The 23109-nt window shown below is 45.4% G+C and overlaps 1 protein-coding gene across 1 annotated transcript in view; it reads left to right on the plus strand.

Moving 5' to 3' along the window:
- KIAA1328 (KIAA1328 ortholog) overlaps nt 1-23109 on the plus strand; it is a 118426-nt gene that overhangs the window by 35764 nt on the left and 59553 nt on the right. The window contains exon 6 of the mRNA XM_075269737.1: nt 22434-22561. Within this exon, the coding sequence (XP_075125838.1) occupies nt 22434-22561 (128 nt within the window). The remainder of the gene's footprint in view (nt 1-22433; nt 22562-23109) is intronic.

The following is a 23109-nucleotide window of genomic DNA, read 5'->3' on the forward strand; positions in this document are numbered from 1 at the left end:
CATTTGTGCGCATGCACATCAGTTTGACGGGCCATCCGATGGAGTCTCCGAGTGAGCCATTGGCGCACGCGCCTTGGTCACTTCCGCCGGCCGGACAGAGAGTCCGGAACAAATGTTTACTTCGGTGACAAGATGTCACGGAGAGTGTCTGCTACAGTGAAATCTGGATTGTATTCAGAGAGTGGAATAATACCATGTGGCAAAATGTTTTTAATGCGGATCAAAGTTGGACGTAAATCCCGCCTATTTTAGGTGGGACTTGTTAACTATTGAATCCTTATATATCAGTTGTTTGTGACTTTGTCTGTTATACCTCATTTGCACTTAAAAAAGGAGGACACTCCTCCGAAACGCGTTAGTGTGGTTGAGAGTGAAATAAAGGCTAATTGTTGGTTGGTAAGAAGCGCAGATTTCTTCTCTATTTTGGAGCTACGGCTCCATTGTCTTCTTGCAATACCCACCTGCATTTCCTCAAGATCCTGAGAAGAACTGCAGCAGGCTTGCAACTATTCCTATACAAATGTGTTTAGTGGTTGTGACTAGAGATGAGCGAGTACTGTTCGGATCAGCCGATCCAAACAGCACGCTCCATAGAAATGAATGGAAGCGCCTGGTACTTCCGCTTGGACGGCGGCCGGCCACTTAACCCCCCGCGTGCCGGCTATGTCCATTCATTTCTATGTGAGCGTGCTGTTCAGATCGGCTGATCCGAATAGTACTCGCTCATCTCTAGTTGTGACTCATCACAACCACCCCAGGTGAGAGTCCATTTGTAACCATTGGTCTATCACTCACCTATCTCTTATGGGTATTACTCTCATACTCTAGCTATTAACCTCTTGGTGCTGGGAATTCACTATTGTGAGTGGTTTTATCTACACTATTATTTTGTGTAAATACACAGGTAAACGCTATGTGCCGCTCGGCGTTGTTTTTCTTTCTCTTTTTATTTTAAGAACATTTCTAACCCAACATCAACTATCTGGCACGTGCACCGTTGCCTGAATCACTCACTAACAGGGAATCCGGTACAGGATTGCTGCTTTCAGCTGGATGTGCAAATGTACGAATAGATAAAAGCTGTCAGTGTAGGCCATAGTCCGAATGACCGAGGCCTACACTGACTGCAGAGTGTGACCTCTGCCCTGGCGCAGAGGCGATAACGTAAGTCATCAGTGCCCACACTCAAAAGGAGAAGGACACCCGGCACCTCTTCATGGGACTTCAGGTAAGTATAATTGTGTGTGTGGGGACTATTGTGGAACATTTAATACTGTGTGTGAGGGGGGTTACTGTGGAGCATTTTTAATACTGTGTGTGAGGGACTACTGTGGAGCATTTAATACTGTGAGTGGATGGGGGCTACTGTGGAGCATTTAATACTGTGTGGGGATGGGGCTATTGTGCAGCGTTTAATACTGTGTGGGGAGGGAGCTCCTGTGGAGCATTTAATACTATGTGGGGAGGAAAACTACTGTGGAGTATATAATCCTTTGTAGGGGGCCACTTCGGGCAGATTGTACTGTGTGGTGCCCACTGTGGAGCAGACTGTACTGTGTGGAGGGCCATTGTGGGGCAGATTATACTGTGTGGGGTCCCCTCACTATCTATAACACACAGTATCTGTTTTATAGCAGACGTGATATTAGTACAGGCTGTAATAACATTGCACAGTCCCTATAGAACAGATCCTGTGCGATGGAAATAGTGAACACTAGAGATGAGCGAATATCACGCTCCCATAGGAATGAATGGACGCAGCTGGCACTGGCTTCTGGCCGCTTAACCCCCTGCGCACCGGCGGCTCCCATTCATTCCTATAGGAGCGTGCTATTCGAAACTGCAGTTTCGAATAGTATTCGCTCATCTCTAGTGAACATTAATTGTTCAAAAGTACCAAATGCAGAGACCTTTTACCTTTCAGTACAAGCTCTGTAAAGCTCCATTCACAGGGCTGTAATTTGTGGGTCTGCAATTGTGGATCTGCAGAGTTTTAAGGTTAAATTTCCACTCCGCCATTAATTTATTGGCTTTTGGGCTTCCGTTTGGGCTCTTGGTCTCAAAAAGGTTCTCCATCACTGACCTATGACATTATTTTCATGATGGCGATAACTTTATTTACTTGTACTTTTTGTTTTCTTACCTTTTTGTGTGTAGCTCTTCCCCGGCTGCTCCCGTTGTTGGGACCCTCTACTCCCTTCACCTACAACATTCCTCTTTTCATTTTGGTAAGGGGTTGTGCTTTCTTAGCTGTCTGTTCCACTAGGGATCCAGTGGAGAACACAGTCTTGGTTAACAGTGTATCTGTGCACGATCTGTAAATGGACCAGAGACCTGAATGAAGGCTCCACTGGATCCCCGATCAGACAGACATGTAAGTATGCACCGGCTACCATTTTACATCCATCTGGGGGGGGGGGGGGGGAATGAGCTGGAACAGCCCTTTGCACTGACGTTTGCATTAGGTTATTTTGCAGTTAATTATTGGTTGTGAACAATCAGACATCGGTTATTTCAGTTATTTAGGATGTTTACCATCCTGTGTCACACACTGTGCATGATCCAGTCAGGGTCGCTGATATGGGAATAACCCAAATCCAGTGACACAGCGTGGAATACAAATAGAGGGTATGGCATGTAAAAAGTAGAAAGTCCTAAAATAACCCTCAGTATAAGACTATGCCATCCATTCCATTGAAAGATCTATGGGCTCTGCAGATTTCTGCATGTAACCACTTTTTAAGCCGATAGGTTTTTTGTTTTTTAGGCCAAGTGGGCCGAAAGTCAAAAACCCGAACGCTGGTTACTATTAGAGATGAGCGAGTACTATTTGAAACGGCCGTTTCGTATAGCACGCACCCATAGAAATGAATGGAAGCGGCCAGCACGCAGACTTTGCTGGCGGCCGGCCACTTAACCCAGATGGTAAGGTGACAGATGGTAATGTTATGATCCTCCATCCCCATTAATCTTTAGGACCCTCCTATCCACCCCTGGCATTCTTGGCCGCCTTTGAATATGTTGACTGCTACAGTGAGGGTAAAGGTAGAAAGAAAGCTCCTTTATCCAGACTGACTATTTAAACCGGTGTTCACATTTGCCCTGGTTCTTAAGACCTTCCTCAGTTACATAATTAGCCCCCATTGTCCATAATGGGCTCCTTTTAGTTCATTATGATGTGGATTCGCCCCCCCAACCCCCCCGTGGAATCTGAGACTTTCGCCTTCCTCTGTCACAGATATGAGCATAGCCTAACATGTAAGCAAATTCTGAATTCCTAGGGGAAGCTTTACTTAAAAGACGTCCCAAGGGTGAAGCATATTAAACCAGCAGTACAGTTCCAGGTCAGGCGCCCCTGAATGTGCATCTTTTTACCCCATGACAATTCGTGCCTCTGAGCAGCCTGGAGTACTGAGGGTGGCGCCATTGCTCCAAACTCTTATGCTCCATACGCTTGTCTTGAGTGCTAGAACAAAGAGCATGGAGATTTCGGCATTGCTTCCTGGTACTGGCACTCAACGAAGGGAGGGGGAAGAGAGAGAGATGGGAACTTAAAGGGATTGTGTCTTATCCGAAATGTGAGGCTGGGTTCATACCAGTGTTGGCTCTCTGCAATCAGCACTTTTCTCTCTGCATTTTTTGCCTTTTTGCAGGGGGAAACCACACGGACCCCATTACAGTCTATGGGGTCCACAGATTTCTGTAAGCAACTGCTTTTTTTAAGCGGGTTAGGTTTCCGTTCAGGGGATGGGGGTCATTGTATCATGAGAAACCTATATATGTTTTTCAAACTGGTTTTCATCCTAACCAGACATGATCTTAGGCCCAGTTCACATCATTCACATCACATCATTAGGGTCCACTTGGGGATTCTCCGAATGGAAACCTAATCCGCATAAAAAAAGCAGTTACCTTAGGAAACCCACAAACCCCATAGACTATAATGAGATCTGTGTGGTTTCCATGAGAAAAATGGGGAGAGAAAAGCGCTGCTTGCCACTTGTACTTGTACTTTTCTCTCCACATATTTCATGCAAAGAGGGGAACGGAGTCCCCGAACACGAATATGAACTGAGCTTCAATTGTATCGCTGTTCACTTGTCAACTTTGCTGTGTAGATTGGGACAGAGTCGGCAGCAGACACAGGTTTGTTGGATGGGCAGCGAGAGAGCAGAAGATATAAAAGGGGTCTTCATATTAGGGGGAATCGTCACCAGAAAATGGCTTTTTAATTTTTTTTTTTTTTTTTTTTATGAAGTTTTATTTTAAACGTATTTTTTAAATATTTTTTGGTGAGGTTTTTATATTTAGTTTCGTGGTATTCATGTTTAAAAAAAAATAAAAAAAAATTCTGCAGTTTTGTGGTATAATATGTTGTGACTTCCTGATTTTTATTTTTATTTTTTGCAGCAGTCACGTTACATACAGCACGCTGGTGATCCCAGTGATCCTGTATATGTAGAAAAGACAGAGAATCCACCAGGGATGTGACATCACCTACTATGTACTCTCCTCTCTACACAATCACCTCTGCCTAGGTCATAGAGCGTGACTTGTAAATACTCCCATACAAGTGCTCCAGTCCATTGTGCCTATGGTCCTTCTAGAACAGGGGTAGGGAACGTACGGCTCTCCAGCTGTTGCAAAACTACAACTCCCAGCATGCATACTGGCTCTGCTGTTCTGGGAACTCCCATGGAAGTGAATGGAGCATGCTGGGAGTTGTAGTTTCACAGCAGCTGGAGAGCCGAAGGTTCTCTACCCCTGTTCTAGAAGAAACAAGAAGTGTCTCTGTGTGTGTCTAATCTGGCCTCTGCCCTATGAATGGAGCCCTGGGAACTTTTCTTGGTATATATATGAAACCAAAGCCCAGTACCTTGTAGTGCTCTTTACATACTTTCCAAATATATCCCTGTTATTTAGCATTGCAGCTCCATTATCGGACAGATGCCAGTTTTATTCCTATGCAGTTTAGGTAGAAAAGGCTTTTGGGGCGGTTCACACGGAGTTTTTTGGTGAGGATTTTGAGGCCGTATCCGCCTCAAAATCCTGACCAAAACGACGGCTCTCATTGAAATCAATGGGAGCCCCTCAGGTCTTTTTTCCGGGAGCCGTTTCTTCCAGGTCCCGGAAAAAATAAGCGAGGTGCTCATTCTTCAGGCCGAGTTGCCTCGGGATTCAGCCTGAATAGACACCCTCCTCCCGACTAGGCCCATTCATTCATTGGGCCTAATCCGGAGCAGAGTGTTCAGCTTTCAGTCACAGCGACCCGGCTTTTGGTCCAGAGCCTGAGATGGCCTCCGACTTCAGCTTCTGGACCAAATAACTCTGTGTGAACTTAGCCTAACTGTTGCCCAAATTTTCCCAGGGAAGAGCTGTCATCATAAGGATGGTGGGTTGGGCTGAGCAGCAGCTAATAAGCATAGAAATAAAACAGCAATTTTCTTAGTAATGGAGCTGCAATGCTGAATAAGTCGTATTTGGAAAGTATACAAGGAGCCCTTCAAGGCACGATCATTAGGGCTAGTTCACACTGAGATAACGGGCGCACATTCTGGCTCGTATACATTTGTCAGAATGTGAGCGCTCAAAACAGATCACATTCATTTCAATGTGTCGTTACGGGCGCATAATGCACGTAATTTTGCGGTCGCAAAATTACACATGTTATACGCCCATAACGACACATTGAAATGAATGTGATCTGTTTTGAGCGCTCATATGTGCCAGAATGCGCGCCCGTTAACTCTGTGTGAACTAGCCCTAACTCTGATTATTTTTTCTTCCTGCTCACACGTAGTGAGCCACTGCCAAAAAGCGCGGTGGAAAAGCATCATGTTTTTTTTTCCGGCAGTCTTTTCCACCACAGACTTTCTGCTTCTATGACACCTCTACAGAAAATGACAGCATTTCCGTAGGTATATTTGACATGTTGCGATTTACAAAAACGCGGATTTTTTTTCGGCAATGTGCGGATGGGATTAGCCAGAATACTCTGATTTTTGCAGGGACTGTAAAATGTTGCAGTTTTTGCAGCATCGTTTCCACCACGTTGGACTAAAGTTTAAGGGTCATCTTAGAAATGACACCCATCCCCCATATAGCCAGCCGCACTCTGTAAGTTCTGCAGCGAATTCAGCAAAGCACAATTCTATTTCTGAAGCAAAGTCTCCACCTGCCTTCTGAATAGAGACTGATTTCAGGCAGAATTTGGAGCAGATTTTGAGGCAGAATCCAAATTCCTTCATGTAGCGATCTTGTAATTCTGTGCAGGAGAAGCTTCGTTTTCTGGACTGTCGCTCCACCTTTGCCAGTGTAGTTGCTTTTGATGAGTGATATAATGCGGCAAATTCATCTACTGGTGTAGACGGATGATTTTGAAGCAACCATTTGGCCCTTTTAAGCCCTGATCTGCACCTTGTCCACCACATTCCGCGCCTTGGCCAGACACATTAATAAGGTGAATTACAAGCCAAATCTGCGTCCGTTCCTATCTGGCGTACACTCCCATTCTGGAACAGAGACGACAGATTTTTGAAGAGGTTGCAGCCTTTTTATAAATCCCTCGGTCCCTGTGTCAGTCAAGACGTTTGTTAAGACTGGCTTAAGATATGCCAATCTTAATAAAATTACCCCATTATCACTTGGACGTTCCTTGTTTTTTGCAGTTTCAGCACTGTTCACCAGCAGTTGCGCCTTCTTGCCAGCAGAGGGCAGCCTTTCCTCATATTTGGTGGTAGTTTTTTGCACTGTGCTGCTTTTTGAAGCTTTTGGTTAACCCTATCCTGCAGCGCCCTAGCCCGGGGGTATCTGACAATCCGGCATCACCCGGCCATGGCAGTATAGTCTCTCTCCAGACGGATAACAGTTAATGGGTGATGGAAAGCTGTGTTTGCCTTGTGTGGACCATGTGCAGGCACTGCAGCTGTGAAGCTCTTTTGAAGCTTTCTATATCTGTGAATGGGGAAGGGGGGCTGTAGATGAAGTAATATAGCCGCCGCCGAAGACTTTCATGTCTGCTTAAAGCTGTGTCTGAAGATGCTCGTCCTGCCCTGTATAATCACATCTCACTCCTCGCCCCACTCCTCAAAGCCCACTCTTCTTAAGGAAATCATTTCATGCACACCCGCTAATTCGCACAATGCGGCCCCCGTGCCTCCCAGTCCCTTTCAGATGCAATCTGCTTCTAGAATATTCTTTTATTGTTGTTTATCTATAAAGGTAGCGCCATAAACGCCTGTGTAATTCCTAACATGAAGGGAAGCGATGACCTAAATAGGACATTAAAGGCTGAGAATCAAGAAAACACAACATGCCAGGTGGGTCCTGCTCGAGGAAAGTGGAAAAATCAAGATGTTCAGGTGTAGGTTTGTGTACAGGTAAAGCACAGGTGCTGGCGATTCAGCAGAGTCTGGTTCAGGATAAATATGACAGAATTTCAATGCAAAGTGCACTCAGAATATTAAAGATCAAGATTGTCTAGAAGCACAGAGTGTTTAAGGAGAGTGGTGTGATTACAGTTATATTGGGGAGCTGAAGACTATTACTTGTAGCAATGGCAAGTAGCATTGTGCCAAGTGCTAGTAAATAGGACTTGCTCATATCCCTATGCTCGGTGTGCGTGTGTGTGTTTATATCTCTATCTATCTATCTATCTATCTATCTATCTATCTATCTATCTATCTATCTCCTATCTATCTATGTATCTATCTCCTATCTATCATCTATCTATCTATCTATCTATCTATCTATCTATCTATCTATCTATCTATCTATCTATCTATCTATCGATCTACACACCGTGTTTCTCCAAAAATAAGTCAGTGTCTTATATTACATTTTTGTCCTAAAGATATGCTATGTCTTATTTTCAGGGGATGTCTTATTTTATTTTTGTGCTGCTGCCACCACTGTACTACGCTAAAATGTGCTTGCTGCGCAAAGACTGTATGAAGAAAAACCTTGCAGCCGGCTGAACGCTGTGTGCGGTGCTCCGTGTGCACAGGTATGCCGGCTTCTGCCGCTGCTGTGATACCGTACGTTGTATCCACTGTTCCTGCTGATGTGGGATGAGCTGGGAGAGTGGACCCCCCCCCCACCACATACGATGCTTAGTGTATGTACAACGGGCATCTCCCAGCTCATCCTATAGCAGCAGGAACAGTGCAACAGTGCATAGAAACAGTATTATTATTGGGTGATGTCTTACTTTCGGGGGGTGCCTTATATTAGGCAATTCAACAAAACCTCTGCTATGTCTCACTTTTGGGGGGATGACTTATTTTGGAGGAAACGGTGTGTGTGTACATATATAATACAACAAACAGCACTCCAAAAATAAATGTAAAAAATCTATATCAATCTATCTATGTATATGTATGACCATAGGTCTTCACTCTCCCAACTGATTCCAAAAAAGTCCTTTTGGCCTCTGACAGGCTGGTATACATTGCTATACCTTTTTTACATTATGGAATAGCATACAATACTATATATCAGTTCTTTTTTACTATGGGAAGAGTATACCTGTCCAGTAGGATTCATCTGACTTAGAATTGGGGTGATTTTTGTGCCATATACAGAGTATGCGAAAGTGATGTCAGAAGGATTGAGGTTGTGTATGTTAGTGATGTCGGAAGGACTGAGGTTGTGTATGTCAGTGATGTCGGAAGGACTGAGGTTGTGTATGTCAGTGATGTCGGAAGGACTGAGGTTGTGTATGTCAGTGATGTCGGAAGGACTGAGGTTGTGTATGTCAGTGATGTCGGAAGGACTGAGGTTGTGTATGTCAGTGATGTCGGAAGGACTGAGGTTGTGTATGTCAGTGATGTCGGAAGGACTGAGGTTGTGTATGTCAGTGATGTCGGAAGGACTGAGGTTGTGTATGTCAGTGATGTCGGAAGGACTGAGGTTGTGTATGTCAGTGATGTCGGAAGGACTGAGGTTGTGTATGTCAGTGATGTCGGAAGGACTGAGGTTGTGTCCTCCATTCATGTAGTATTCATATGCGTCAATGGGTTTTATAATAATCATTAATATCAGGTTATTGGGGGTCTGACACTCAGCAGCTAGTACATAGAGAATGCAGCAGGAAGCAGGCAGCACTGTTCTTTGTAGTGGTGAACTGAGGTACTGCAGCATGTGAATAGAAACACAGAACAGAGTGGCCTGCTTCCTGCTGTAATCCCTGCTGTAGACTGCTGATCGGTGGGGGCGCTGGGTGTCTTCCATTGGCTCACTGCCCCTCCCATCCAGAGCTTTCCATACCCCCCCCCCAAGTTTCCGAAGTGTGAGGCATATTGTACTTACACCTGGAAGAGCACAAGTGTGCATGTGCTGTACACTATTGGAGACTAGTGAGTAGTCAGAGGAAGATCTACTGATGTCATTCTGAACAGGAGAGGACACAAGCCTGGGGATGATCTAATGGTGGAGCCGATGTACAGACGGCCCCGATGTCTCATTCTATAATGATAAACTAAATTACAACAAAAAGCTAAGATTGTCTACAATGTATAGCACTGTGCTTAGGACCCTCAGCTCTAGAAAGTTGGTTGGTTTAAAGATATTTTTCCTGCTGGCAGACTCTCTTTAAGGCACTGTTCACATTGAACAGTTTTATTAAGACTAGTGTATTGTATGTCAGTCTTAATAAAGGGTTCTGGACTGGTGCATGAGATTATTATTATTTATTAATTTTTTTTTATTTTTTTTTTGGCATGCCTCTAAATAAATTTGGTGCATTGTACTCTGGCAAGGGGAGTGTGAGATAAATTTTCCAGTTGTGCAGTATACAACTTAACCCTGTAGGCAATGGATGGTATACCTCAATGTATAGACATACAGGTATACTGTGGCACCTGAGAGATGCCTTAGCTATAAGGCTTGAAAGCGGTGTAGAGAAAGCCTAACATATATTTCGTGGACAAACATTTCACTCATGACATGGTTAGTTGGACGGTTTCCTCTATTAGATGGAAGAGTAAGTAAGTGACCATGTGACAGATACAGGAGTAACCTGAGTGCCAAGATGGTCGGTGTCACAGTTACTTGGCACAGAACCTGAAGTCTTGACCACATTCATGAGACTCTGAAGAAATAATACATCACAGCCCTGGTGTTTTATGTGGTCCCACTGTGTAAGGAGAATATCTTCAATACACTAGCACTGATGCACTATTTTTTCTGGGACATTCATGAGACTGACCACAGGAGAACGGTCCTTTTTGGAAAGTTTTTGGTCTTTTCTATCATAGATGGAGAATTAGGGGAACTTTTTGCTTTCCTTTAAGTTGCAGATACAATTCTTATATGGTGATAAATGTTTACCTTGCTGAAATTGATTTGCGCAGCCCTGTAGGGGACGGAGCGTTGTCGTGCACGCGCTCCCCTAATGGCTCTGCACTCAGAGGAACATTTAGGTGCAGTCAAGGACAATAGGAAAGACAAATAAAGCTTGCGGTGACATTAGGCGACCAATTTTCCCTGCGGGAGAGTGATGGCGCGTGATTTGTTGCTCGGAAACATCGGTAGGAGCCATATTGATAAATCAGACTGCACTTAAAATTGTCCGTTGTCTTTAAAAAGGAGACTTTTTATGTCTTCATGTCCGCGTCCCTTTAATGTGACACTCTGTGTTCTCCAGCAGCCTTTTCTTCCATTAGAAGGTTTCGGGTGCTTTATTCGCCGCCACTTAGTCGGCCTCTGCAACAATTTTGCCTTCACAACATCAAATGTAAAGTGAATAGTTTAGCAAAATTTCCTGGAAATTCATTAGAATAATCAAATTTGTCAATGTTGGTTTTATCCTGTACATCAAGGAGACGTTTGATGTCCCCAGTAGACGTTGCGCTCAGATGTCCGCACTTGTCCGTGACTGGTATTATAAGGGAATCTAGCAGGTCCAAAATGCCTCTCAGGCCGAGTTCATACGGGATTTTTTTGGCCGGAACCTGAGGCGAAAGAACGCCTCAGGTTCCGGTCCAAAACACGGGTAGCTGCGACTGGATGCCAGTGCACCGGTATTCAGTCGCACACTCCGCTCTGGATTAGGCCCAGATGAATGGGCCTAGTCTGGAGGAGGGGGTGTCTTCAGGCGAATTTGTGAGGCGACTCCGCTTTAAGAATGAGCATGTCCTTTCTTTTTTCCCAGGAGACGGAACAAGCCACTGGAACTGACTAGCTCCCGTTGATTTCAATGGGAGTCGTCTTTTTAGTCAGGATTTTGAGGCGGATATGGCTTCTACATCCTGACCAAAATACTCCGTGTGAGAACTCAGCCTCATACTAATAAGGGTATGGTCACACCTCCATTTTCGGACACGGCTTTCCAGATGAAGGGGCCAGTTCAGCAGGGAGTCCTTGGCAGGATGGAGCAGGATGCTTATATTTTCAGCATCCCACTGCCATCTGTTCCTCCCATTGAGAGTCAGATTCTGGGTGGAATCCGCACTTACCCTGACAGTGCTGCGGCCTTTAATAAGAGTAGATTTTGCACCTTTTGTGCTCACAAGTTAATAAAACAATGCAGAGATAATAATATTTAATAGATATGCAAATCAACCTGTAGGTGCACTGGGGGCGGGGCCTGATTTGAGAGATTTGCCTGCCATTACCTATGATGTGATAGGGGCCGCGGAATCCGCCTGAAGAAAGGGCAGCTCGCTTCTTTTTACTGTCAGCAGGAACAAACCGCTAGCAGAAAAAAGAACGGTATCGGTCTACATAGACCTCTATTGTGAGGGGGCGGATTTTGAGGAGGATTCCGCACCAAAATCCGCCCCCTCTTGCCCCGTGTGAACTATCCCTTTGACCCCTTCATGATACTATTATTGGAGACCCCCTTTAATGGAAACCAATTGAGGTCCAAATCCGAAGCTTTTCTTCGATCTAGGGCTTCATAAGACTACGTTGTATCTTCTGTACATAGGGATGGTCCATGACTGATGAGGTGGCCCCTCGCTGTCATACCCTATAGGCCTCTACATTTGGACTCTACATTATTATTATTTTTATTTTTTTGTAAATGGGTTATTCCAAAAATAAAGGAATGTATTACTGACATTTTTCTTATCTGTACTGATGGCTGATGCTATGTTGTACCCCTAGATATTTATCAATATTGGTCACCCAATAACCCCCAATAACTTACCACATAGGATACGCATAACTCCGGACTTTGTGCGCCGATACCCTGACCCCATGACGCCTTTATGTGTACGCTAGTACTTGGCATGGGTCATATGTTTATATTTTTAGGGTACACTTTCTTCTTGGGATGTTTATATTGAAGTGTTAATAAAGTTAGGGTTTTATATAAATCCATATTCCGTGGCAGGATACCTGTTACATCTGTTCTCATCTTACCCCCCTACTATGACTGAAGGGACCTTTTAATATTTGTTTTATTAACTTCAGTCTTTCCACTTATTGAATAGGTGTCAGATGTTTCAGTTGCTGCTCCTTGTAACACTCTAGACCTCCACTAGATGGAGCACACGCTTTCAGATCTCTGCCAGCCGCAGGGCGCTTATAACATTTAGGGTGCTGTGTGATGGGTCCCATCAGGGGGTCCGGAGAAGCCGATAGCATCAGTCGTACCATTTCTGCGCTCCGTCGATTGGGTCTTGTTAGTTTCTGCCATTTATCGGGAGGACTTTGCCATTCAACAAATATATGTAAAGTGCGTTGACGGCGATGGCAGCACAAGTCACTGGAGTGGAACGTGGAGTAAATCTTTTATACTACTGAGGAGCAGATAAACCAGGCGCACACAGCACTTTAGCTCACGCTGTTCTGTGTGAGGGATGCCAAGTTCATTAAACTATTCATCTCGGAGAGAGGCCGGTGCAGCGGCGGCAGCGGCGTGCCCATAAACTCGTGTGGCCATGCTGGGTTTTTAAAGGCAGACTAAACCCATTTTTAAGATGTGCTCAAATCTCGGCTTCCATTTACAGCACAGGCAACGTGAAATAAAAAGATGGAGAGGCCCTGTCAGCGGGCAGCCTTCTCCGATTGATACAATGCTGCGACGGCGAGATTTTACGCTTTTCTAAAAAGTAAGCAAACAAGTGCTCTTGGAGATTAGCCGCGCTCGTCTCAGATGTGACCCCAACTTAGATCACTATAGAACCCCATCTGCTGGTTCTATGACCCTAAACATATCATTTATTTGTTGCCACGTGGTTTCCTAGATCAGATGTTGGGAATTCTCAGGTTTTGGCTCAAAAAAAAAAACGCAGCAAAATCTGCAACAAAAATAGCTGCAATTCCGCAACGTAGGGCCTTGGCACTTTGAAAAAATCACAGCCGAAACTCCCACAGCGCTTTTCACAGAACGTCTGCAGTGTTTTCCTCTGCGGACTTTCTGCCTCTTTTATACATATTTGGAAACCGCCGGCGTTTCCGTAGATATAATTGACAGGCTGCGATATACGAAACGAAAGCGTTTCTCAAATTGCATTATTTCCGCTGCAGATTATTTTCTGCACTGTGTGTATGGGATTAGCCAGAATCCCATCGTACTCTGCGGCTAATGTAAAACGCTATGGTTTTTGCCGCAGCCATATTGTGATGTTTACGTTATGCAGGGTCCCGGACTGAAGGGATTTTCTGGGACCATATTACTGATGAAGGCGTGGATACTATTGTGCGCAAATAGCTGCTGCAAATACACGGCATTGACCTAGTCAGTGAGCATAGGCTTCAAAACAGACAGGAATAGAATATGGCCTGAGTTTTGGACAGTGAGAATGCACAATTGTGTGTACGGGGCCATAACAATGAATGGGTCAGTGTGCGATCTATGAAAAATACGCTCCACAACAGGCATGTGCATGAGGCATTAGAGTGGTAGAGAGTTTATCGGGGCTCCACTTCCCCTTCCCAGGCCGATAACATCACTTCTATCAGTCACATAGCCATATTGCAGCTCAGTCCCATTTTAAATGAAAGGGGATGAGCTGCAATACCAAACACAACCACTACACAATGTATGGCACTATTATTAGTAAGCATTGAAGAGGCCACAACACGCTGTAGTCCCTTCATTATCTGATCTCTGGGGGTCCCGGGTGTCAGACCTTCATTGATCTGATATTAATGACCTTTTCTTAGGATAGATAATCAGTATCCTACTTCTGGAAAACTCCTTTAAGATGCGCACCAGACTAAAGATAGGTTATTGCAGGATTACACTCACCTTGACATTTTGTTTAACGCACTAGTCACAACATAAGCTGCATCCACACACTTCCATTATTTTCTTGATGGCTTTCGAGCCCACCACTTTATTCCTCTTTCTGCTTTCCGTACATGGCTTGCATTGTGGGAGATGTAGTGAGGTCTACAAAAGCTAAATATTAAACGGGTCGTGCAGGACTTCAAAAACATGGCTGCTTTCTTCTTCACCTTAAGTGATCACACGGCAATGCCACATCTCCGTACCAGGAAAATGAGTGGGTCCGAGCTGCAGCCTGGTCATGTGACCAACGGATGTGATGTCACTTCCTGTGAATGAGAGCGGCCATGTTGTCAGAGTCCTATAATAGTACACTGGTGAGAGGGTACTATTATAGAACTCTGACAACATGGTGAGAGGGTAGCATTGGAGGTTACCAGCGATGCATCTACCAGGATCGTGCCAAATGGTGCAGACAGCAGCATTATGTCTGCAGCTCTGGATGTGACTGGAGTATGAGAATCTTGTTAGTTAGGATCAGTAAACTTACAAAGCAACTAAATGTAATAGCCGCCAGTGAGCTGTGCCTGCTATTGCGGACCAAGGAACCATATTCTAGGTATATTTACATGTAGACGTGTCTGACAGATCCCGGTCCCTCCACGAGGGTCATTTTTAGTTGCCACTTTAGTGCGGCTTATGGAGATGTGTCACCGAAGTCTAATTCTGCCTCCAGATCTTGTTCTGCATTTCTCATCCTCCTCTCGGTTACAGGCAGACACCTGCCAGCGAGATCCTTCACTCCTGAAGATGTAAATGTGGGGAGGGGGGGGATTATTGTTACCGTCGCCCCCTATCAGCCTAAGACTCTGGGCCATTCTGACTATAATACTCTGCAGGTGTAGAGAGGAGATTAGCGGCGTCCATCTCTCTCCGCTCTGTCCGGAGGGAATGTGACAGTAAACACTTCATGAATACTAAGGAGTCGTGTCACTTCCCGCAGATGGATTGAAGACTTCTTCTCGGCTTTAGGTGTCATGGTATGGAAACATGTGACCGCCCTGGCAAGGGTCCCGGGATCCCCCCCACTGTGATTTTTATCTTTAAATAATGGGACCAATCTCCTGAATGCAAAAAAAAAAAAAGAAAAAAAAAAAGACTTTCCATCAATAATTTACTAGTTAATTACTTCATAATGAATTTTTTATTGGGATGCCTTGAAATGCACCAACCTACTGGCTGATAGAGAGGAACTGGCGGAGCTGTGTGCGCCGGCGGAGTGACAGGTCTATGCGCAAGCCAGACCCTCGTGACGTGAACCCCGGAGAGAAATCTGCAAGGAACGGAGTTGGGTTCTGGCTATACATATGTACCAAGCAGCTTCACCAGTGTAGTGTCCAGTATGGAGAGCATCAAACAGGTTATAGTTGCTTGTAATAGCCATAGAGTCTGTAGCGTGTTTGCATATAGACGTGTTCTACTCCAGTCACATCCAAAGCTGTAATCACGATTCTGCAGTTTGGAGAATAGAATTCATCTATGCCTGCCATTGGTGCTTTGCATTGTGGGAGAAGCCAGTTTGACTAATCTTTAGTGGGGAGGGGGATTTATTTGGATTGGCATTACTTCGATGCAGGCCTGTGCACCGGAATGGAGCTGGCATTGATTTTCTAAATAACTAGTAGGGTCGGTGATAATCGACTAAATCAAAATCCCTATTAATCGGCCATTTTGTATCAATAACGACCCGTTTTCGAGTGCGTCTTGTGAGGTTTGCTCAGCAGTTTCGTTCAGACGTCAAAAACTGAACTGCTATTATATTCTGGGGTCACTCCAGGTCTCAGCGGTCCCTGACATTATCCAGCATCCCAGTAGACGACAAAGATCAGCGCTGGAGCCCAGTAGAGGTGAGTGACATTGATTTTAATTTTTTTTTGGTTTCCACCCTGGGCCTCCTCTGGTTTCTTAAGGGCTAGTTCACACGTGGGCAAAGGGGAGTTTTTTGACAGCGGATTTCGCTTGAAAATCAGCCCCTTTACAATGGAGCCCTATGTGAACAGCTAGCTTTTTTTTTCTGCTAGCTTTTTTTCCCTGCTAGTTATTTTTCAGCTAGCAGAAAAAAGAAGCGACATGACCTTTCTTCAGGCGTTTTCCGCCTGAAGAAAGCAATAATAAGCGATGCGGTTTTTTGCAAAAATAAGCGACACGGTTTTTTGCAAAAAAACGCGTGGAAAAAAACCGCTAGCGGTTTTTTCAGCCCATTCACTTTATGGGAGGGGAAAACAGCCTGGCTTTTTTTGGAAGCGGTTTTTACAATAAAAAGCTCCAAAAAAAGCTTGGCAATGTAAAAAAAAAAAAAAAAAGCTACCTAATTAGGAAGCGTTTTTTTTCAGGACCAAAATAAGCCAGGAGGTTTTTACGTGTGAACTAGCCCTAAGAGACCCGACAATATAATAGTGGTTTTGGGTTGGACATGTGTTAGGTGTTAAGGTATCCCATTCTGCTCTGCCCACGTTCGCAGAAGGGGATGCGCAGGTGCAGAATGATAGGATGCAAGTAAGGATTGTATGCCAGAGACGTGCCACATTAACAACTGAAAACTGACATGGATGGGTTATTAAATTCCCACCAATGTGTTAGCTAAATGTACTCACCATGATTGGTACAGATGAAGCCAGCGGGGGGCGACAGTGAGATGTGGGCACCTACTGCACTCCACTGCAGAAAGCAAATGAGGCAACTCCTAGGGCTTGTTTTGGGCATCATAGTATTGTATATAAAGTCTTGTTTATGTGATATGTAAGATTGCTGGGTGCACTCAATGAAAATGACCCTATCAGCACTCCAGCTGTTGTGAAACTACAACTCCCAGCATGCTACAGTCACGCTGCGAGTTATGAGAACAGCTGAGCAAGTGGTCAGGGTGGTCTTGCAATCTGAACAAAACTGGGACCACCTGTGATCAGAAAGCCCCTATACTGTCTTGTCCGCATGACTCATGCGGGCAGCACGCGGCAAGCACACGGACCCCATTATAGTCTATGGGGTCCGTGTGCTTTCACTGCACATCACTTGCCAATGCGTTCAGTATTCCGTTCAGGTGGTCCTCATGTGGACTCCTCAAACGGAATACTGAACGCAGATGTGAATGAGGGGTAAGCTGTGTTCAAAGGAGAAACCTTTCATGTCTGGGATCACACACATTGCATGCTTGTAGCAGGTTGTAAAATTGCTGATGGTTAACCCACTAACTATAGCAGTCCATTGGCTGTTTCTGCCATGGGCAGGTCCACTGTGGAACGTTATGAAGTAGATAGACCTAACACGTGTGGCCTTAATGTCACCAGCACCATCTGATACCATTTAAAAAATGTGGTGACCCAATAGGCCAAGCATCGCAACAACTGTCCAGCACCGACGTCATTGCTCTAAGGCAGGGGCCTCCCAGCTTGTTCAACACTCTGTATACCAAGGATCACATTGTATGTTTTGGGGTTTTTTTTAAATGTAGATTGTGAGCCCCATATAGGGATCACAATGTACATTTTTTTTCCTATCAGTATGTCTTTTGTAGAATGGGAGGAAATCCACGTAAATACGGGGAGAACATACAAACTCCTTGCAGATGTTCCTGACAGGATTCGAACCCAGGACTCCAGCGCTGCAAGGCTGCAGTGCTAACCACTGAGCCACCGTGTTACCCCTGGATCAAATTGTATGTTGTTTAGATCAGATTGCTTTGACCTAGTGAGAATTATTTGGGGCCTCTTTCAAGCGAATCATCATCATATACTGTAAGAACTCTCACTAGGACGAAGCAATCTGAACCAAACCACGTGTTCCTTGATATCTAATGCTTGGAACAAGGTGATATGAGGTAGTCACCGGACGGCTATTGTGACCGCCTGCGACTTTCGAGTGCATACTCCTTCGCTCACACCTTATGGCTGTGTATAGTATTGATCAGCGTGACTTTGTGGTGCAGACCTATTGGGTCACTAATTCGTTTAAGCTTTGTCCTAGCAAGAATTATTACAGAATATTTGTGAATCTCCCTATATAACCCATTCTCAGAGCATATACACTCACCGGCCACTTTATTAGGTACACCTGTCCAACTGCTCGTTAACGCTTAATTTCTAATCAGCCAATCACATGGCAGCAACTCAGTGCATTTAGGCATGTAGACATGGTCAAGACAATCTCCTGCAGTTCAAACCGAGCATCAGTATGGGGAATAAAGGTGATTTGAGTGCCTTTGAACGTGGCATGGTTGTTGGTGCCAGAAGGGCTGGTCTGAGTATTTCAGAAACTGCTGATCTACTGGGATTTTCACGCACAACCATCTCTAGGGTTTACAGAGAATGGTCCGAAAAAGAAAAAACATCCAGTGAGCGGCAGTTCTGTGGGCGGAAATGCGTTGTTGATGCCAGAGGTCAGAGGAGAATGGCCAGACTGGTTCGAGCTGATAGAAAGGCAACAGTGACTCAAATAGCCACCCGTTACAACCAAGGTAGCCAGAAGAGCATCTCTGAACGCACAGTACGTCCAACTTTGAGGCAGATGGGCTACAGCAGCAGAAGACCACACCGGGTGCCACTCCTTTCAGCTAAGAACAGGAAACTGAGGCTACAATTTGCACAAGCTCATCGAAATTGGACAATTGAAGATTGGAAAAACGTTGCCTGGTCTGATGAGTCTCGATTTCTGCTGCGACATTCGGATGGTAGGGTCAGAATTTGGCGTCAACAACATGAAAGCATGGATCCATCCTGCCTTGTATCAACGGTTCAGGCTGGTGGTGGTGGTGTCATGGTGTGGGGAATATTTTCTTGGCACTCTTTGGGCCCCTTGGTACCAATTGAGCATCGTTGCAACGCCAAAGCCTACCTGAGTATTGTTGCTGACCATGTCCATCCCTTTATGACCACAATGTACCCAACATCTGATGGCTACTTTCAGCAGGATAATGCAATGCCATGTCATAAAGCTGGAATCATCTCAGACTGGTTTCTTGAACATGACAATGAGTTCACTGTACTCCAATGGCCTCCACAGTCACCAGATCTCAATCCAATAGAGCATCTTTGGGATGTGGTGGAACGGGAGATTCGCATCATGGATGTGCAGCCGACAAATCTGCGGCAACTGTGTGATGCCATCATGTCAATATGGACCAAAATCTCTGAGGAATGCTTCCAGCACCTTGTTGAATCTATGCCACGAAGAATTGAGGCAGTTCTGAAGGCAAAAGGGGGTCCAACCCGTTACTAGCATGGTGTACCTAATAAAGTGGCCGGTGAGTGTATGTTCCCACTTCAGAGCAATGCACACTTTATGCCCCCGGTGGCTTGTAGTCTGCGCTTCTCCAGTCCATCCACTAGAGGGAGCGCTTGCTTCAGCTTCTCCCCTCTCGCCGTTGACCAATACTGGGCTGTGCAGATGCACATATGGCTGAATATTATCTTTTTATAGTTACAATTATGAGCAATTGGAGGGAATGACAGCTGAATTATACACTGCTCATTTTATTTGTTTTACTTTTACATTCTAAATTTGCGCAAATGCAAACATGAAATTAACATGAGGCGTCTGAAGGCAGCACTCACCTTGGACTATTCCCAGCACAGCCACATACACAATTACATGCTGTTTACCTCCGTATAGCAGTCATGTCATCTATTTTACTTGTCAGATTTCTGAAAGGCAGAAAGGAGCAGCCGCCGCCACCGGCTGAATCCCGGCTTGCTTAGAGAATGATTTAGCCTTCGCAGGTAGGACGTGGCCACCAAATTGCAAATGGCATTTTATTCCTGCTTGGTTTTACTGTGACTTTAACATGATTGGGGAAATGGAAACTCTACAGCAGGTGAAAGCAGACCAGGGCCCCAATTACATTACAGTGTGCCTTAGGAGAGCGCCTTGTACATGGGGCCCCAACAAGGTATACCATGGAAGCGTGAAGGCTCCTGCAATTCCAGGTCATGGCTGCTATGTAAGGTTCCCATTACACCATGGTTGGTGTAGTGTAACGTCACTTACATTTCTATAAGATCAGTGCATACCGAGCGTGGCAGATGTCATGTTTGACTTTTTATAAACCTTTAATTTTTTTTTTTTTTTTACCTTTATCTTGTTTCATTGTGGAGGAAAATTCATCTATTTTTTATTTTTTTTTGCAGGTACATATTTAAACATTTTTTGCAGTGCATATTTTTGTGCTTTGCACTGAATAATCACTTAGATTAATCCTACGGGGTATTACAGTGATGTTATTTGTATAATTTCTCCAAATGCGGTCTTATTTGCGTACTCCTGTTTTTGTAACCTATGTGATCCTTGTTTTGCCTGTTATTATGAAATTAAGCTGTCCTGCTGCTGAACTTGTTCCTCACTCCATGCCTGTGATGGTTCTGGCATCTCAGCAGCTCGCTGGGACGCCATATAATGAGCGTGTTGTTGGGGTCGATTATCTGCCTGCTCTGGCGTTTCGACAGCTGTCAAGCTGGCCTGCCACTGAACTCGTTCCTCACTCCATGCTTGTGATTGTTCCAGCATCTCAGCAGCTCAATGGGTCGCCATATAATGAGCATGTTGTTGGCATCGATGATCCGCCTGCTCTGGCGTTTTGGCAGCTGTTAAGCTGGCCTGCCACTGAACTTGTTCCTTGCACTGTGCCTGTGATTGTTCCGGCATCTAAGCAGCTCTCTGGGACGCCATATAATGAGCGTGTTGTTGGCGCAGATGATCCCAGTCAGCTCCACTTGAGGAGAACTCAAGTGTGACTTCTGGATACATTCATAGCTTTTGTTGTTTTAGAATTTTGCAACAAATTAGATTAAAGGATTAAAGGTGTTTTCCCATCCAGTGTGTGAGCTCTGCCTGGAGCAGATCAGATAATATGCAAATGCTTGTACAGAATGGACTGAAGGTTAGCTGAGTGTTTACGTAGAGAGATAACAGACCTGACTTTATCAGAACCTGCGATAAGAGCAGTGGAATATAGTATGTGAAAATAAATTCATAACAGTCGTGAAGCCATATCATTTACTAGGATAAAAAGTAGCCTATATGTTAATTGAGGTTACAAACTATCTATGTGACAAATTTCATCCAAATCTGTTCAGCCGTTTTTGCGTGATTGAGTAACAAACATCCAAACACACACATTTAAGTAGGAGCAGGATAGGACAACCCTACCCCCACGGCATCCCTGGTAAGGGGGCCCTGGGCACCCCTCTGGCTCCCCAAACCACTGTTGCGCGGCCCCCTCCCCTCCTGCACGACCCCCTGGGCCCCCAAAGTCCTATACCATGGCCCCCGGCACCGAACACTACAGTCCCCCGTGGTTACTCACACAGCCAATCCACTTGCCCTGCCACAGCGAGTGAGGCCGCGTGTCCGCTTCACTCCGCAGCTGTGGGTATGCACCGTTGTGTCCGGAGCATGTCATGTGTCGCGCCGGAGCGGCGAGTCGCCGCCATGTTTTCTGGCTCGCACTTCGTTCATCGGCCGCCCACAGGATGCAGCAGACCTATCGAAGCCCTACTAAAGCCAGGGATGACGTCATCTTAGGTCCTGCAGCGTAGCAGGACCACACGTTCTCCGGTAGCGGTCGGGAGATGGAGTGGCCTATGAAGTTGCCTATGTTTCCTTCCCGGTCACCAAACAGGTATGTGTGCAATCTCAGCCAAATCCATTCAGCAGTTTGGCCGTGATTGAGGAACAAACATCCAAACACACAAACTTTCACATTATAATATTATATTATTAGTAGGATTAGTAAGATGTATTATTCATTAGATTAGAAGTGACAATGCCGCAGAGATGACCTGGACTAGAGATCCCGCAGACGCGGTGACTCCCATAATGGTGACTTGAGGTGTAGATGATGCCCCAGCAGGTGACACTTCTATAAGGCCTGTGGTTTTTCAGCCCTATCCTACCAGCAGGGGGCACACCACCAGCGATCTTTGCTTCATAGCAGGTTATAAAGGCCACGGTGTGGCTGATGCTTCTGTAATGGGTATGGTGCAGCAGTGGGGGGCGCTCCTGTCGAGTCTGTTTACTCTGTGATCTTTTGCCGTGTCCCCCATGTTGGTTCTGTTACAATGAGCAGACATCTCTGATGTGCAGGCGCAGGGCTGCGTAGTCAGGGCACTGTCATTCCGCTTCTTTTTTGACATGAAACGTTTCACTTTACTTTTTTTTTTTCCCCCCTTTGTGTCAGAAATCCCTTAACTAACATCTCCACCTCTGCAACAACAGTACCGGGAGTGCCAGGAGCTGCTGAGCCTGTACCAGAAGTACCTGTCAGAGCAGCAGGAGAAGCTGAACCTGTCTGTCTCCGAGCTGAGCACCGGGAGCAGCCGACCCCAGCAGGTGAGCCACGTCATAGCCTTCTCCTCAGCCCTCCGCTCTGCAGAGCATCGCACAGGGCCAGCAAGCTTCACTGCCTTTGGAGATGAGCGGAGCTGGCACAGGCCTGTAGTCAGTACCACGCGGCAGGGTCAGGGAGAGCCGTTGTTTGTTTTCTAATGAAGAGCAATTAGCGCACTGTATATTTTCTAATACAGTCGAAAGGACATTTTAATGGTTGAATCAATTATGCAAATCGCCTCGCCTCTGCGGAGGTGCAGATAATGTGTGTTGGACACAGAGCAAAGTCTATACTAATGCTGAGAGAAGGCGGACAGGAAGGGTTTCAGCGACAAAGCTCATGTGCCGCCTATGCCAAGGATTAGGTCATTGTGCAGAAGAGAAATAAAAGTGCTGATACTTGTGGTGCCATAAGTAAAACAAGTGAAGACGCAGCAGCTCGACCATTCGTGTCTTAGGGTATGTTCATACAGCGGAAAGTGAGCAGGAATTGGAGGTCTTCCGCCACAAATTCCTCTCCGCTTTCCGCCCCTCCGGCTTTCACTTTCTCA

This window comes from Leptodactylus fuscus, chromosome 1 (assembly GCF_031893055.1).
Source record: "Leptodactylus fuscus isolate aLepFus1 chromosome 1, aLepFus1.hap2, whole genome shotgun sequence".
Lineage (NCBI taxonomy): Eukaryota > Metazoa > Chordata > Amphibia > Anura > Leptodactylidae > Leptodactylus > Leptodactylus fuscus.